This window comes from Pelmatolapia mariae, linkage group LG8, assembly GCF_036321145.2.
Source record: "Pelmatolapia mariae isolate MD_Pm_ZW linkage group LG8, Pm_UMD_F_2, whole genome shotgun sequence".
Taxonomy (NCBI): domain Eukaryota; kingdom Metazoa; phylum Chordata; class Actinopteri; order Cichliformes; family Cichlidae; genus Pelmatolapia; species Pelmatolapia mariae.
The window spans coordinates 1,551,292-1,567,099 of NC_086234.1; the positions used below are offsets into that span (position 1 = coordinate 1,551,292).

At 41.6% G+C, this 15,808-nt stretch overlaps 2 protein-coding genes across 3 annotated transcripts; both read right to left on the minus strand.

The window, feature by feature from the left end:
• Nucleotides 1-1,984: 1,984 nt before the first annotated feature.
• On the minus strand, nucleotides 1,985-8,299 carry LOC134633040 (stonustoxin subunit beta-like). Its single transcript, XM_063481898.1, has 4 exons — nucleotides 8,244-8,299; nucleotides 7,590-7,689; nucleotides 3,863-5,341; nucleotides 1,985-3,674 (listed from the first exon to the last, which is right to left on the minus strand). The coding sequence occupies exons 2-4, from the start codon at nucleotides 7,678-7,680 to the stop codon at nucleotides 3,133-3,135; spliced, it is 2,112 nt and encodes a 703-aa protein (XP_063337968.1). The 5' UTR covers nucleotides 7,681-7,689; nucleotides 8,244-8,299; the 3' UTR covers nucleotides 1,985-3,132.
• Nucleotides 8,300-12,509: 4,210 nt separating this feature from the next.
• Nucleotides 12,510-15,808, minus strand: LOC134633033 (cytochrome c oxidase assembly protein COX11, mitochondrial). 2 transcript variants are annotated; one of them, XM_063481890.1, is made up of 5 exons: nucleotides 15,718-15,808; nucleotides 14,372-14,703; nucleotides 14,096-14,251; nucleotides 13,893-14,018; nucleotides 12,510-13,602 (listed from the first exon to the last, which is right to left on the minus strand). In XM_063481890.1, the coding sequence occupies exons 2-5, from the start codon at nucleotides 14,672-14,674 to the stop codon at nucleotides 13,414-13,416; spliced, it is 774 nt and encodes a 257-aa protein (XP_063337960.1). In that variant the 5' UTR covers nucleotides 14,675-14,703; nucleotides 15,718-15,808; the 3' UTR covers nucleotides 12,510-13,413. The 2 variants fall into 2 exon arrangements, with proteins under 2 accessions (XP_063337960.1, XP_063337961.1); XM_063481891.1 differs by having other exon boundaries at nucleotides 15,614-15,723.

The following is a 15,808-nucleotide window of genomic DNA, read 5'->3' on the forward strand; positions in this document are numbered from 1 at the left end:
TCCTCGATTCAGAGATGGTCTTTCCCTTTTCACGTAAATGGCCTCCTTGACTCCGCCCTCAAACCAGCGTTCCTCCCTGTCCAGGATGTGTACATCCTCATCATTGAAAGAGTGTCCACTGGCCTGTAGGTGTAAATAGACTGCAGAGTCCTGGCCTGACGAGGTAGCTCTTCTGTGTTGTGCCATCCGCTTCGCCAGAGGTTGTTTGGTTTCCCCGATGTATAAATCCTGGCAATCCTCCTGCACTTAACAGCGTACACTATGTTACTCTGTTTGTGTCGGGGGACCCGATCCTTGGGGTGGACCAGTTTTTGGCGCAGCGTGTTTTGGGGTTTAAAAGCCACAGAGACCCGGTGTTTAGAAAAAATGCGTCTCAACTGCTCCGATACTCCTGACACATACGGGATCACTACAGGTTTTCGCTTAGTCAGTGGTTGACCTTCTCTCCTGGATCGGCTGGAGCTTTCTTTAGGTGCCTTCCCAGCTTTGACAAAAGTCCAGCTGGGATAACCACATTTACTCAGGGCCTTCTTGATGTGCTCTTCTTCTGCCTCCCTGGCCGCTGTGTCAGTGGGGATGGTGTTCGCTCTGTGTTGTAGCGTCCTGATGACACCCAGTTTGTGCTCCAGTGGATGATGAGAGTCAAACCTTAGATACTGATCCGTATGTGTAGGTTTACGGTACACGTCAGCTTTTAGATGTCCCCCATTACTGATGGAAATCTCACAGTCTAAGAAGGCTAACCTGCCACTTTTCATATCCTCCCTGGTGAATTTGATGTGTTGGTCCACCGAGTTAATGTGATCCGTGAAGTGTAGTACGTCCTGAGATTTGATTTTCACCCAGGTGTCATCCACATACCTGAACCAATGGCTTGGTGGTGTTCCAGGGTACGATAGCAAAACCCTCTTTTCCACTTCTTCCATGTACAAATTGGCCACGATGGGTGAAACTGGGGAGCCCATGGCACACCCATGTTTCTGCCTGTAGAACTGACCCTTGTATGTGAAGTAGGTGGAATGAAGACACAGGTCAAACACACTTGGTCGATGCTGAGAGTGGTCCTGTTGCTGAGGTTGGGGTCATCCTGTAATCTCTTACAGGATGCAAGTGAAGAGAGATGTAACATCGTACGAGACCATGAGTTTCGAGCCATCAATGACCATTGATCAGTGGTTGTTGATCAATGGTCATGAGAATTTGCATACTAATGATCAAGGCACTGACCTCCCAGCCCATTGTTCATTCACTGGGCTGGTTTCAGTCATTATGCAAATGTACTGTTTATAAGATTGGGGAAACCTGCAGTCAGCTGAGACTGAAGAAGTCATTTGGATGATGATGAAACGTTTCTCCCACTGAAAACGTCCAGATGAACAGAATCAGCTTTTTTGGCACAGGAAGGAATGACTTCTTGTGTTGTTCGGTGGTTCATTATGGGTAATCTCAGTCTCTCACTGAGCATGCTCCTGTGTATGGCCAGCATGTCATGGTGCTTTAGGGGTGGGAAGCCTTTTTCTTTCAAACCTTTTCCTCCTGTTTAGGTTAGGGCAACAGGTAATGAGGCCTGCACGTTCTTTTGAATTTCTCGTGAGGGAAGTTAGTTCTGTTTCATTTCTACAACATTTTGTTTGCCGTTTTGGCCGTGGCCACCTTGACAAAGATGAATTACATATTTGGTTGCTGTAAAACCACAAACTCTGTGGCAGGGTTGGTCATTCCCCGGGAGCAGGGAGTGGGGGAGTTATCTTTTTTGTGTTGTGCTCTGGTTTCCCCGAGGCCAAGGCACAACAACAGCAACAGCAGATATAAATTAGTGACTACTGTAAATATGAAAACATCCTTTCAACCTGTCAGGACTGTTTGATGTCAGAGTGTAAAGCTTTGAATTTATCTTTTCTCCTTTATGTTTTTTAAATAAAGTTTAACTCCTGACGTCGGTATCCAACAAACAGGAAGCAGCACACAGTGTTCAACTCAGGATTCAGCTTTATTGATAACATCCAGCAGGTGTCAGTGTCACACAAAGCTGAGAGCTTTAGCTCCACAAACATCAGTGTGTTAGGAGTGTGTGGTGACTCTCTGGGCTGGATTCTGAGTGTTAGAAGACTGTCAGGGGTCGTCTGCTTTAATACACACGCTGATCCCTGCAAACATTTTTATGTCCAACAGAAAGAAACCAAACTGCCGTTACATTTGTTTGTTGCATCACTTTGATATTCATACACAGTAAATTTCACACATACAGTATTTTAGGTTTGTCACATTAACAGCTGTGAATGGGAACACGCAAGAAAAATGAGAATAAATGCTTTACTGGAACAACAACCAACAACCATCGCTACATTTTTAGCCATTCTTTCAAGAGATTAACTGATCCTCAAGAATATTTTTAAAAAGAAAGTGATTCTAGCTTTATGTAGCTCACTGATACCCAAAGTCCCCCTAATTAACAGAAGCTATAATAATGGAAGATAATTATTAATTATTAAGTGTGAAACATCCGAGTAAACTTAAGATCTCTTTTATTTTCTCCGTAACGCTTGAATGAGATTATACTTATCTACTCTACACAAGCCTTTAATAGTGATTTCATGTCATATGCATCATGTAGCTGTGATTAAAAATAAAAAAAGGAAAAAGGTTCACAAGCGATCAAGAAGTAAGAATAATGTCTGTGAAGGTTCTCAGTCATCCAGGTCATCGTAGTCTAAGGAGCTCGGAAAGAAAAGCTTCTTTAAGTTTCTTTGAAGACGTTTCATCCGAGAAGCTTCTTCACTTCTAAGAGCAACTGGTGGAGAGTCCCAGGTTGACCACAGGAATTCACATGATAGAGTGGGGCTAAGTTTCACAATGAGCTCACCCGAAACCCTGGCTCATTGTGACCCACACCCGTTTTAACACCTCGGCTCATGTGATTAGGTAGAGGATCATCAGGGGGTCCATGATCCTCTTGGGGGGAACACTCCCACATAGCTTAAATCTGGGACTCTCCACCATTTGACCTTAGAACTGAAGAAGCTTCTCGGATGAGAGGTGAAACGTCTTCAAGCAACTTAAAGAAGTCCAGACGCTTTTCTTTCCACGCTCCTTAGACAACTGAGAATAATGTGACTGACTCTGCTGCTCTAATTAAACTGGGCGTAGGGCAGCATAGTTGGATGTGTTGTATATCCAGAGGCCTGGGTACACAGCCTCTGTGAAGGAGGTGTGGAAGGTGTAGAAGTGACTCAGTGTGTTATGGGAGACTTTGTAGAAAGACAGAGTGCCAGCAGGCCAATCAAGATACACTCCAACTCTGCTGCAGCCGGTACTGGGAAGATTGCCATTCCACTCTTTACCATTATGCCAAGCATTGAGCTCTTGCTCGTACACACCAAAATACCAGGATTTGGTATTAGAACCGAGCGCTGCCTCGTCACTGTTTCCCTTCCTTACAATGCTTTGGTACGTAACAGCTACACCTACGTTATTACTAGAACCAGTACTCCACTCCACTTCCCAGTAATGGCGCCCAGTCAGCCCCTCCCTGCACAGAACCTGAGTCTTTGTATCAAACCTCTCAGGACAGTCAGAATACGTCTGCCATGCTCCACACGTTGCCTTCTTGTTGTCCTCAGACAGAATCAGGTAGTTGTTTGCAGTGTTTGGGTCCAAGGTGAGATCACAGGCGTCTGAATGACAGAAAAAGAGTCATGTACTTGGTAATCATTAATATCCATTCCACTTTAGAACACCAGACTCACATACAATAATGTCAGCATGCACATTAAGGCTTTAATAATTCTAACCAGCATGATAATTAGGAGTAGAAATTATATTATTGCTGAAAGATGAAACAAGTGGATTAAAGTGGACTTACACCAGATTAGATTTTGTCTGTCTTTAACTTTTTCCACATCAGGAACAGCAGGCTTTGAAAACTCTTCAGTGACCTGACGGCCCTTCCTGTAGTGGTAGATGGTTGCTCCTTTGTATTTCTTATTTGTTTTTAATCCCACAATGAAACTAAACCTGCTGCTGCTCTTCAGGCCTTTGGCAATGCTGCAGAACTCTTCAGCTTTCTGTCTCAGGTTGGCTACCACTTCAACTGAGAAGAACCAGTGGTCTTTAGTTGGTGGAGTGAAGCTTTTATCATGTGAATCATGGCTGTGGAGATACTTTTCCATCTGGTCCAGGTAGGGGTCGTCAGTTTCCACAGAGGTGAAAACAAAGCTCAGGACATCGTCTACATCCTGAGAAAAAACCGCTCTGTCGAACTCGGACTCATCTTTAGTGATTTTTATCCCCTTCATTGCTTCCACACAGGACCTGATGACGTTGATTTCTCTCTCTGTATTATCTAACCACTTGTCTAAGTTCTCCCGACTGAATGGTGACTTCTCCTGGTCGTCTAAGAGTTTCTCCAGTGAAGTCTCGTCTTCTTTACCCTCACGGATAGAACAGAATGTCTTCATCATGGTCTGTCTGAGTTTTTTTGTGTAATCTTGACAGAGGTTTTGGAAACGCTTCAACTTGTTGCGAATCTGTGGAAAACTCTGAACCACGTCTTCATCCAGAGAGTCATTGCATCTCATTTCCATTTCTTTGATGATTTCTAGAGCATTCTCAGCTTTCCTCAGTAACCCGACACAAATCTCTCCCTTCATCTCCTCAGCGGTTGGGTCCAGATTCTTCAGCGGTGTCAGCCACACTTTGACAGGAACTCCTTTCTCTCCGTTTCCTCCAAGGAGCTTTGGAAGCTGTGAGTAGGTCTTCACTGCATCTTCAAATGTTGAAGGGTTGCTGTCGAGAATGAAGTCTCCGTAGAACTTGCAGGAGAATTCATCAGTTACAGCTTTTTCTTCTTTACTCAGCTTGACGTCAACTTTTGCCTCAAAGTCAAATGATGGAATCTTCTTAATCGTAGCCTGCATGCTGGCCCCGATGTTCTCAACACTGCTGCTCTCCAGCTTCTTGCTGTCAAACACAAAGAAAGCATGTGCCCCATACTGGATGCCTGTGACTACGTGTGTTGCGTTGCTTTTCTTAATGATGTCTTGCAGCTCCCTGTTCTTTGCATCAAGGTGAGTCATTGCCAGCCGTTCAAATGCAGTCGTAGCTTTGAACTGAAGCGTCACTCTGCTCTGGTTCTTGAACTTCTTGTTGTCATTCAGATAGCTGGCAGATCCTCCGACTTCAATCAGCCCCCCCAGGAAACTGGCTTTGAGAGAAGCACTGACATCCAGCAGAGAAGACTTGGTCTCAATGGAGTCTAATGCAGTAATTTGATATGCACTGCTGGTCTGATTCTGCGTAGTCTTGTTGTTTGTAATTGTTTCTTTGTCCCACAGTGTGAAATCTGAAGAAGATATAAAAAAAACAAAACAATGTGTAAGCAGAAAAAAGGTTTTATAGACTTTATTGTTCAGAAGAACAAAAAACTCCACTACTCTGCTGTACTTGGAGTTTTTTTCTTTTTTTTCAATCAGATAAAATAATTGTAGTAATCATTTAATAATAATAATAATAATAATAACAATACATTTTATTTATATTTAAAGACCATTAAGGTCACCTTACATTATTACAAGAAAGTAAAAACATAACGTAAATGAAAAATAAAAAAACAAGTATGAAAGTATAAAAGTTAAACAAAGTAAAAATAGACCGAGTGATAGTATTTATATGTGCTCTGGAGGAAAGAGTGCTATCGAGGATGACACCAAGACTCTTAACCTGAGGGGAGGGTGTGACAACAGAGTTATCAATCGATAATGAATGACTTCTGGTTAGAACTTTAGTCAGTTTTGATTTGGTGCCTTTTAAAATAAATTCTGTTTTATTGCCATTAAGTTTAAGAAAGTTATGAGTAAACCAGACCTTGGTTTCACTTAAACTATTAGAAATAGATGTTTGTGGGAGAGTTGCTGTGGGTTTGGAAGATAAGTAGAGCTGGGTGTCATCTGCCTAGCAGTGAAACTGGATGTTATATTTCTTGAAAATATTACCTAGTGGTAGGAGATAAATGATAAAAAGTAAAGGACCCAGGACAGAGCCTTGGGGTACATCGGAATTAACTGGAGTAGATACTGATCTGTGAGTAAGTAATTGAACAAACTGTGAACGACCAGAGAGATAAGAGGTAAACCAGGTGAGTGCTGTACCATTGATGCTAATAGATGTTAATTTATGAAGAAGGATGCGGTGGGAGAGAGTATCAAAAGCTGCTGTAAGGTCAAGGAGAATGAGAATAGTGATGAGTCCAGAGTCAGCTGCAAGCAGAAGATGATTTGTGATTATTATTAGAGCTGTTTCTGCACTATGAAATGAAAGGAAGCCAGATTGAAACTGTTCATACAAGTTATTTCCAGTGAGGTGTCTATCTGTGCAGCTAGGGCTGCTCGATTATGGCAAAAATGATAATCACGATTATTTTCACTGAAATTGAGAAATCAATTATTTGACGATATTTATTTAACAATAACAATGTAGTGAATAATGGCTTTAAAGATGTCAAAAAATAATATAAAATAGTGTGCAAATACTGATAACAGTGCAAATGTTTGCAATATAAAAATAAATGAAAAATGTAAACATCTATGTTTAGTGAACTTCAAAATACTGCATAATACTGGTTGTTCACTGTGTTAATTGAGCAGTGGTCTTTGGCGAGGAAAACGTTACCGCGTTTGTTATCTCCTTGTGTCTCTGGGAGCTGGTGGGATATTCAGTCGCGTTGTACAGGGGAGCGTGAATGGAAGTCTGTGAGGATGAAGCAGGTGTTGTCAAGAGTTTTTTCTCTATGTTCCTTCATTGTTTGATCGTATGTCACTTTGTGAGCGGTCTTCAAATGATTGAATAAATTTGTAGTGTTGCTCTGTGGTGCAGCTACGACACCGTAGCAAAGTTTCCACACTATGTCTACTTGATCCGCGTCTGACTCCGCGAACCCAAAATGTTTCCACACCACTTAAGTCGTTTTACCTCTCTTTTCAACCAACGGCATTCTTGCTTCAGCAGCCATTATCCTCTCCTCACCAAATAACTTCTGCTTAGCTTTCCGAGCTTCCCTCGGGTCCTCTTAATTGTTGTGACGCGTGTTCGAAACGCAGAGAGGTGCGCTCGATTTGCCACACGGAGCAGCGCGAGAGGAGGAGCTAATAATCGGCTCAGTCATTTTTAATGATCGTTGAAAGCCCAGATCGTAATCACGATTAAAATTCGATTAATTGAGCAGCCCTATGTGCAGCCACTATCTTTTCCAGAATTTTGGCTAGGAAAGGCAGATTTGAAATAGCCCCGAAATTATTTAAATTGGTGGGGTCTGAACCATTCTTTTTCAATATTGGAGTTAATGTGATACAAACTAAGGTGTGATCACATTTATGTGAATTCATTTATATTTAAGCTATTTTGCTTTAAATGTAAGTGATATCTTCATTTGAAAATGCGCTAAATTAACTAGTTTTAACCAGATACCTGGAAACTTGTCCGAGATATTTGTAGCTGCCGTATATATAGTGTATATTTTGTAAACTACTCTGTTATATAACAGGAAATAAAGCAAGGAACTACCTCATTGATGTCGAGGTATGTGCAGGGCTTACCCATGTTTAGTTTATCTTTCCTTACGTCGTACAACATCCCCAAAGCAAAAGGACGACTGAGGGCGGCAACCTCCATCTGACCTGAGGCCATGTCTTCAACCTGAGAGAAAAGATCCAGCAACGTGTCAAACCAACAGAAAACACATTTTAAGCTTTTAAACAAAACTAACATTAAACCAAAAGCAATAACACTGTTACTGAATTGTTAAGACAGTTCTTAAAACTTTCACCCTTTTCTTAAAACTCTAAACCCAAAACGAAACTGAAGAAATGAAACCTGTTCTGTAATTATGCTTAAATTTTGCCTCCTGTGGTTAGATTTATGCATCTCATCTGAATCATTGCAAAGTGATGATATTTCAATGAGTGCAAATCTGCGGATTGTCAGAAGTCAGAGTAAACTGATTAAGACATTTAAGGGTCCCCTCCCCGAAAAAAAAAGCGACTGATCAATAATTTAAGATTAGGACACTGAGAATTTGGTTCAGAGAAAGAGTTTTTGTTGTTTTCTTAGCAATTCAAAGGAAATGTGAAAGTCAGCGTTTGAAAAATATTCACTTATATTGTGTAAATAAAGAAAAATGCTAAAACTCAGTTACATTGGTTATAAGAAACAGAATGATTTAAAGTCCTCCTACTGTGAAGTGTGATTACCTGGTGAGGATGTGCAGTTCTGACTTGTCTGAAGGTCTTAGCTTCTTAGCTCACAGCTGCAGCTTCCACTGCACAGACACACGGGTTATCTTATAGCTTGATGAGTAACTCCTCCCCCTGACACCTCATTCCTGATAAGAGTGGTGTTGTAGTAAGTGAGAAACCATTCCCAACAAAGAGATAAAAACTTTCTCAGTTAATAAAAATGAGCTGGAAACAGATTATCAGTAAGAACTAGTAACAGAAAGTTAAAGAGCAATTTATGAGTACTTCTTTAACAACTCCGGATGCAGAGTTCATAGTAGAAAAAACATCTACTGAAGAGCTACAGTGATCTAGTAGGATAAAAAAGTTCATAATTATGCATAACTCAGTCTCCACTTGGTTCCTGATTAACTCCGATACAAACATTGATCAAAACAGTAATAATTATTGATTATTAACAATTAGTAACATCAGTTACTCTTTTTGTGATCCCTCAGGTTCTGAGGCCATCATAGTAAGTAACTGATTACTTGAGGATCACTTTCTGTGTCCCTGTAAGTAATGTTTTGATCATGATCAGTAAATATTCTGTAGTTATTCATTGTGTGTGTTTACATGTGTGCAAAGTTAAACTTAAATCAGTTTAATAAGGTGAGTATTTGCAAAATGCATCAGTTTATACTAAGACTATAGTTCAAGATGGGCTGTAAAGAAACAATAAACTGACAATAAAGTCACATTTTTGCACATTAGATTTAAACTTCACAAACTCCACAATAACAGATCTGTCCTTATAGTGATGGTAAAAGTAATACTACAGTGGAAATGTTCCTTCTGCTGATGCAGAAACTTTGTTTTCTCTCAGGGTCTAAGAAACAACATTTTTATATTTAAATGCAAATATCAAAAATAACAATAAATCAAGCTGTTCTAAGCTCAGCAGAAAAACGCTTATTTCCAGCACGTCATTACAATACAGGTCATGTTTGACCTGAAACTGTCCCTAATATTGAGAGCATAACACTGTCACATCATAGAAGTGTCACCGAGGTGATCTTTGACCGTGTACACTATATTTTGTACTCTCCTTGGGTTAGGGTTAAGGGTCTCCTTGTTGTTGTTGTATTGTATTTATGCTCCTGTGTTTTCAGTCATCATATTTTAAAGATGTTTCAGTAGTGAAATTATGTAAAATTATAACTGTCATTTGAAGCATTATTCTGGTTTCAGTGCATTTTGGGGCACTTTATTGTACTTTCTGGCCTTACAGACTGCGACTTTGTTAAAATATCAGCTTTACTTCCAGATAAATCAGATAACTGGAAACATGTTTTACATATTCAGCTGAAACTTCAAACTGAATTTTGTCACCACCTGTTAGTTTGGTTTTTGCATAAATATCTGTAAATGTGCAATCAGAAATGTTCTGTTTCCAGGACCTGCCGTGCAGAAACATGCCCGTACATGGAAACAGTAGAAGGTGGCATGACCTTCTACTGTTTACACTCACTGTAACTGTAAATGCTGCTCTTCCACGTAAAACAGATAAATGAAAATTTATGATGTGAACACTTCATTGGTTCATTCAAATTTAACTTGAGAGTTTTGTAGACATAATTTAAATTTGTGCCCAGTTGTTTTTTGCATACATATCTATAAACCTTTCATCAGAAAGTTTCTGTTTCCAGAAGCTGCTGCACAGAAACCGTTCCATACATGGAAACAGTAGAAGGTGGCATCACTTTCCTGCTCAGTGTTTCATTGTTTACTGGTTCTTTACAATAAACTGATCACTGTTTCCGTTGGGGGCTCAGGAGAGCTGCTCCAGCACTCCCTTGCATCAGCTGGCAATTCTGGAAGGAATGTCCAGCCAGTTAAGCAAGGGGTGCGGATCGCACGGGCGTGGGGCTGCACGGGTCAACGCATTAGCGCGCTTAGCTCGTTAACGCTTAACCCGACTACGTAAGACAACAGACGCCCAGGTTGAGTTCATTCTCCACCTCTCCTTCATTCTTAGTTATGCTGTTTCTCATTCTCGGTGTTTCATTCTGCATTTCCTCCTCGGCGTTTCGTTTCACTTGTTCATTTGTTTAGCCGTTTCCAGTTTAGGTTTTCCTTTTTATTTCTCAGTTCCTCATTTGCCTGTTACTTTGTAGTGTTTTGTACAGCTACCAAAATAAAGGCTCGCTTTCTGTTCAAACCTCCATTGTGTCTGTGCTTGGGTCCTCTCTCTCTCTCTGTCATCTCCACACAGTATCCATCAAGTCAAATGACATACCAATTAATTAAATTATAGGAACACCTTAAAGACATAAACACCTGTAAATAAATATGTAGGGCAGCTTTCCCTAAAATTAGAAACATTCTGTAATCACATAGAATTTCTAAGGCATACTGGTCAGTGGTATTATATGTGAGCATACTTGACATATGTCTACTCAGAGACTTGAAATATTTCTGAAATAGTAAGAATCCAGCTAGGCAGCTTGTCTTAAATGTAACCATATGGGGAAGGAGATATGGATATATAAATATATTTAAGTTAACCATTATAATGAATAAGAACATATAGAGTATAATAATGATTCTAAAGTTAAGCCTTGCACTAAGAACCTGTCCTTGTAGTGTATGTGGACATTTTCAACCCCCCCCAAATCCATTGGCCGTCCTGTCACAGGGAGGTAGGTCTGGTATTCCTGGCCATCAGCTTCTAGTTTGCTCCTGCTCGACTTGGCTTTCAGCAATGCAGCTTCTGGTTTTCCTTTTTTAAAATTCTATTTAAAACTCATTCTATGTGTGACCATGATGACCTCACATGGTCCAGTCTCATGCTGACCCCTCAACTGTTACATTGACACATTGATTGTAATCTGTGTGCCACATGGGCAATCGGTTTGCATGACCTTTCTCAGTAAGCTTAAGTCATTAGAATCTATATGTGTTATATGCTGAGGCCAAAGGAAGTCCTTCTGGCTAAACCACAGTGTTCTGTCCTCCCTACATATGGGCTTGACTTAGGTCAGTGGTTCCCAAACTTTTTTTGCTAGGCCCCCCTTTGTTTTACAAGAAAAATCTCCCCCCAAAACAACAAACCACCTACAGTGAAGTTGGGAGAGGACTCAAATGACTTGGGGTTAAATGCCATCCAGTTTACTGTGGGATCTACCACTCATCTTCATGGTGCGTTATCCTACATGTATACTCAAAACAGGACCACTTCTGTATAGCTGGTGCAAGCACTATGAAGCGAAACACAACTTCTTTAAAAACCAATTGAAACACTTGTAAATGTAACTACAACTTTGGCCATAAATCATCAAAGTCATATTGCTTTCAGTTGGCAGACATTCGACCCCAAGACTCTGACCACTGGACTAGGTAAAATGCTTTCTTTAGATGCTGGTGCAGGACTGGTGCTGAGAGATCCATAAGTGACTGAGACAGGACTCTCTTATAGACACTCTGAACCCACCGGCACAATGTACAATTTAAATTCTTTTTTTAAATTTTAAATATGTTCATATTTTCTATTTTGTAAAATGTTCATATTTTCTATTCTTATTTAGTTCACTTAATGTACAGAATTCACCTGCTTGCTGCATACATGCTACTACTGCACATTCATCTAATGTATATAATATATAATGTTCTTCTTCTCTCCCCCCCCTTTTGCACAAGTCGAGGAGCGTGTCAGGTTACATTTCACTGCGTGTTATACTTGTATAACTATGCATGTGATGAATAAAGAATCTTGAAACCTGTCTGTTCGTGCAGTTTCACGCTCTCTGCGCTTGAATCCTGCTTGCTCAAATGAGCGCCTACTGCTGCTGAAAGAGGTTCCACAAGCTCCTGGGTCACTGGGTGGAGGCTGTTTAACTCACACTGCTGCTGCAGTTTGGCTTTTACTTAAATAAATGTTAGATGATAAAATAAATGTGTGTAATAATTCATCTGTTGTTGAGCTCAGCTTGTATTTGCATAATTTTACAACCTGATGATCAGGACCAGACGATTTTTATCGCGTCCTGATATATCAAAGATTAGACGCGTCATCTTCTTTTTACCGTGAATGTACATAAAACACAATAAAATAAAGTCTTTCGTTGGTGCTTGTTTTGATGGTTTGCAGTTAAATGGAAGTGTAAGTTCAGTCTGTGCAGACACAAAGCAGTAAAAAGACCTCTGAGGAGTCTTTTCCTCTGCTGCCCCCTGGTGTTCAAACTGTCCATGACTGTGCTGACAGAAAAAGGAAAAACTGAAATACATTTTTTTATTTGTTTGATTCGACTGACAGGAAACATCCTGCAAGAATACTCAGCTGTGAAACTCTCAGTCATCTTTAAATAACGAAAGTAAAAACAGGACAACATGTTAGAATACACAGAACAGTATCTGAGTAAACACGTACTGCATATATTCACCACCACGCTCTCTTTAATTTGACTTTATTTCCAACCACATTTATTAAATATTTATATCCTTACAGGCACAATGTGTACCTGTATATGTGTACATGCACTTCCACACGGTGCATGTTGTGTTTTTCCTCCAGGCTTTAAAAGTAAAAATTTAAATGTTTGAACCTCAAAGAAAATCAAACATATTAATAAGTTTAAGTCAGACATCGATATTTATCTTAAGTTCCATAAAAGTTCCTTAAATGTTCGAGAACTGATGAAGAGCTGAAAGGAAACTTTGGAACAACAGGAGGTGGGACAGAAACCAGGAAAACAAAGAGTAAGAAATAAATTAATAAATATCATCATAATAATAATGATTAGCATCTGTTAATGAAAACATGAAGGTAAGTTTCATGTTGTTGTTTCAGGTTTAAAGTTTTTTCCATAAATTTAATTTTCTTTGATCTCTTCTGGTTTTTCTTTTTTAGAATTTTTCATACTTTTTTAAAAAAATTTTTTACATTTGTTTTATTTTTATTTCTTTTTGTTTATTATCATGTACAATTAATTTTTCTCCTACGTCTGTGATTCTTGTTTTTGAAAGCGTGGATTTTTTTCTTGTTGTAACTTCCTGGAAATGCTTCGACCCTCCGGCGCACAGCGCTCCTCCGTCGGGACGTTTGATGATCAGCGTAAACTTTTAATGTGACGTCCGACAGAGTGAAGAGTCTCGATTATCCGAACAGTTTTTTCTTCGTTTCCTTGGAGAAAGGCGGAGCCCTCGCTCAGCTGTAGCTGTATCCGGGCAGAGGAAGCTTCTGACCCTCTTTGGCTTCGAAGAAGGTGTAGGACAGCGTGATGGTGTCCACTCGGGCCATCCGCGGGTCGTTGTCGAACTCGGGGTCGATGTAGAAGAAGACGGGCATGTCCACCTCCTCGTGAGGGTTCAGGCGCTGCTCCTCGAAGCAGAAACACTGCAGACACACGAGCAGAGATCACGTGTTACACGTGTGATGGCGACCAGCTCGGATCACCCGCCAACGCCACGGCTCTACGTGCTGAGAGGACTCAGAGCTTCTCCGTGTAGGGCTCTCTCCCACAGTCCAAACACATCCATGTAGGTGTGAATCTAAGAGTGTGTGTGTTAGTCCTGCAACACACTGGCCACCTGTCCAGGTGTGCCCCGCCTCTCAACCTCCTGCTCACCTGTCCAGTGTGGAGAGTGCTGTGCCATTGATTGATCATGTGACTGATTATTGATTACCTGGATCTTGTTGAAGTACTGTCCGGCGTCAAAGGGCACCACGTTGTAGGTGGAGATGCCGATGATCGGTTTGTCTGTGGGGTTCTTGGCTCTGTAGAACGCCAGCGCCGTCTCCCCGGGAACCACCTGAGGACAGAGCGTGTGCGTGAGGAAGAGGAGGAGGAGGAAGTGATGAAGGATGAAGACGGAGCGTGAAGCCTTACGAAGATCTCCGTCTGCTGCGGCCTGAAGTTCCACTGCATGCTGGCGTGCGTGTCGGCGTTGAACGTCACCTTGATGACGCGCTCCTTCACCGGCGTCATCGTCGCCACCTGCTCCGTGTCGTGTCCGGCCACCGCCGTGCCGCCGAGCCCTGTTGCCTGGCGACAGAAGCTGAGCGTTCAAACGAGCTCTCAGCAGCTGTGTGTGTGTGTGTGTGTGTGTGTGTGTGTGTGTGTGTGTGTGTGTGTGTGTGTGTGTGTGTGTGCGCGCGTGCTCACCTGGCAGTAGAGTCGATACAGCGGCACTGCGGCGTATGCCAGGCCGATCATTCCCACGCCAGCTGCGGCGATGTAGGTCAGCGCAGTCTTGTTCCTGTTCCTCCACTCCTCCTCCTGGCTCTGGGTCTTCCTGCTCCGCCCCCGACCATGGAGGCGCTGAGGACGCCACCGCCACAGGAAGTTCTTAGCCTGAGAGCGCAGCCCCCTTGGAGCGCCACAGTGAAGCGTCCGGACGCATCGCATTAATACCACCGAGGCCTGAGGAAGGCAGAGGGGCGGCCGCAGCAGGAGAGGCAGCAACATGGCTGCAGTCAGTCACACCTGAGACTCACCTGCACGACAATCAGAGTGTTAGTGTGGAATAAACAGGAAGACACGCTCTCTACATGTTTAACTCGTCAGGTGAACCAAACTCCATTCAAAAACTGCACGATTTTATGCCACCATGCCAAACTGCACCGACTATTCAGAGTTCATAGAATAATTTGAATGTTGGTGACTTTATGTTGACACATCACAGTCTGTAAACTGAGCTTTTAGTTTATATTCACCTGCACTCTACTTCAAAAATGTGCACATTTAGAAACTTTGCCCGGTAACAAAAGTTCTTAACGTGCTAAAAGTTTATCAAACAGCTTTTCCACATTTTTAAAAGTCACTCTTTAATTCCGCACATTACACACTGTGTTAGTGTGGAAGTGTTAGCGTTACACTGACCTAAACTGCGTTGAGCCCCCAAACTACATTTACAAAAGGTTCACTTTTAAGACACTTGTCTTACAAACAAATGTAAAAATAAATACATATTTAATAAATATACATCCTGCGAGAGAAAAAGTCACTCTTCAATTCGGCCAATGTGACACTTGACAAGCATCAACTCTTTAAACGTAACCGAGTCGAAAGTATCGATGACCTTCTCTTCCAGCCGATAATCGCAACAGGAAACAGTTTTTTTTCTGCTTTTATTCAGCCTTTCAAAAGCATCATTCGTGAGCCGAATATTTGCACGGACACCGATAATCATGAAAACGTGTCTCTGATCTTTTGCTGTGTGAGTCCGCGTCGTAAAACAGAGCCCAGTCTGAATTTAAGGACTTTTAGTTAGAGGTTTGTAGCTCATTTAACCACAAAGAGCAGAAACGTTATCGGGGATCATCAGCTTCACAGATCTGCACTCAATAAATCTGTTTTTAAATAAAGCGATCTGACAGCAAACACACCTGACACACACACACCTACCTGCACCGGCTGACTGCACACATCACGCGGCTCACTCACCTGCTGTTAAACTCTAACTGTGGACTAACTACAGAAGCTCAGTAGGAGCTTCATGGTTTAGTTACCTGTGGAGTTTCTTCGACATTCACCTCTGCTCAGTTACCAAACATGATTCCGGAAACACTTCGGTGTAACACACAATGTGGTCCCCTCCGC

Excerpts from the sequence above, each read along its gene's own strand:
- LOC134633040 (XM_063481898.1), bottom strand. The coding sequence starts at position 7,680 with ATGGCCTCAGGTCAGATGGAGGTTGCCGCCCTCAGTCGTCCTTTTGCT. Across the intron at positions 5,342-7,589 it reads GAAAGATAAACTAAACATGG|ATTTCACACTGTGGGACAAA; the intron begins GTAAGCCCTGCA and ends TATCTTCTTCAG. Across the intron at positions 3,675-3,862 it reads CAGACAAAATCTAATCTGGT|ACGCCTGTGATCTCACCTTG; the intron begins GTAAGTCCACTT and ends TCTGTCATTCAG.
- LOC134633033 (XM_063481890.1), bottom strand. The coding sequence starts at position 14,674 with ATGTTGCTGCCTCTCCTGCTGCGGCCGCCCCTCTGCCTTCCTCAGGCC. Across the intron at positions 14,019-14,095 it reads CGCAGCAGACGGAGATCTTC|GTGGTTCCCGGGGAGACGGC; the intron begins GTAAGGCTTCAC and ends CTCTGTCCTCAG. Across the intron at positions 13,603-13,892 it reads AGTACTTCAACAAGATCCAG|TGTTTCTGCTTCGAGGAGCA; the intron begins GTAATCAATAAT and ends GTGTGTCTGCAG.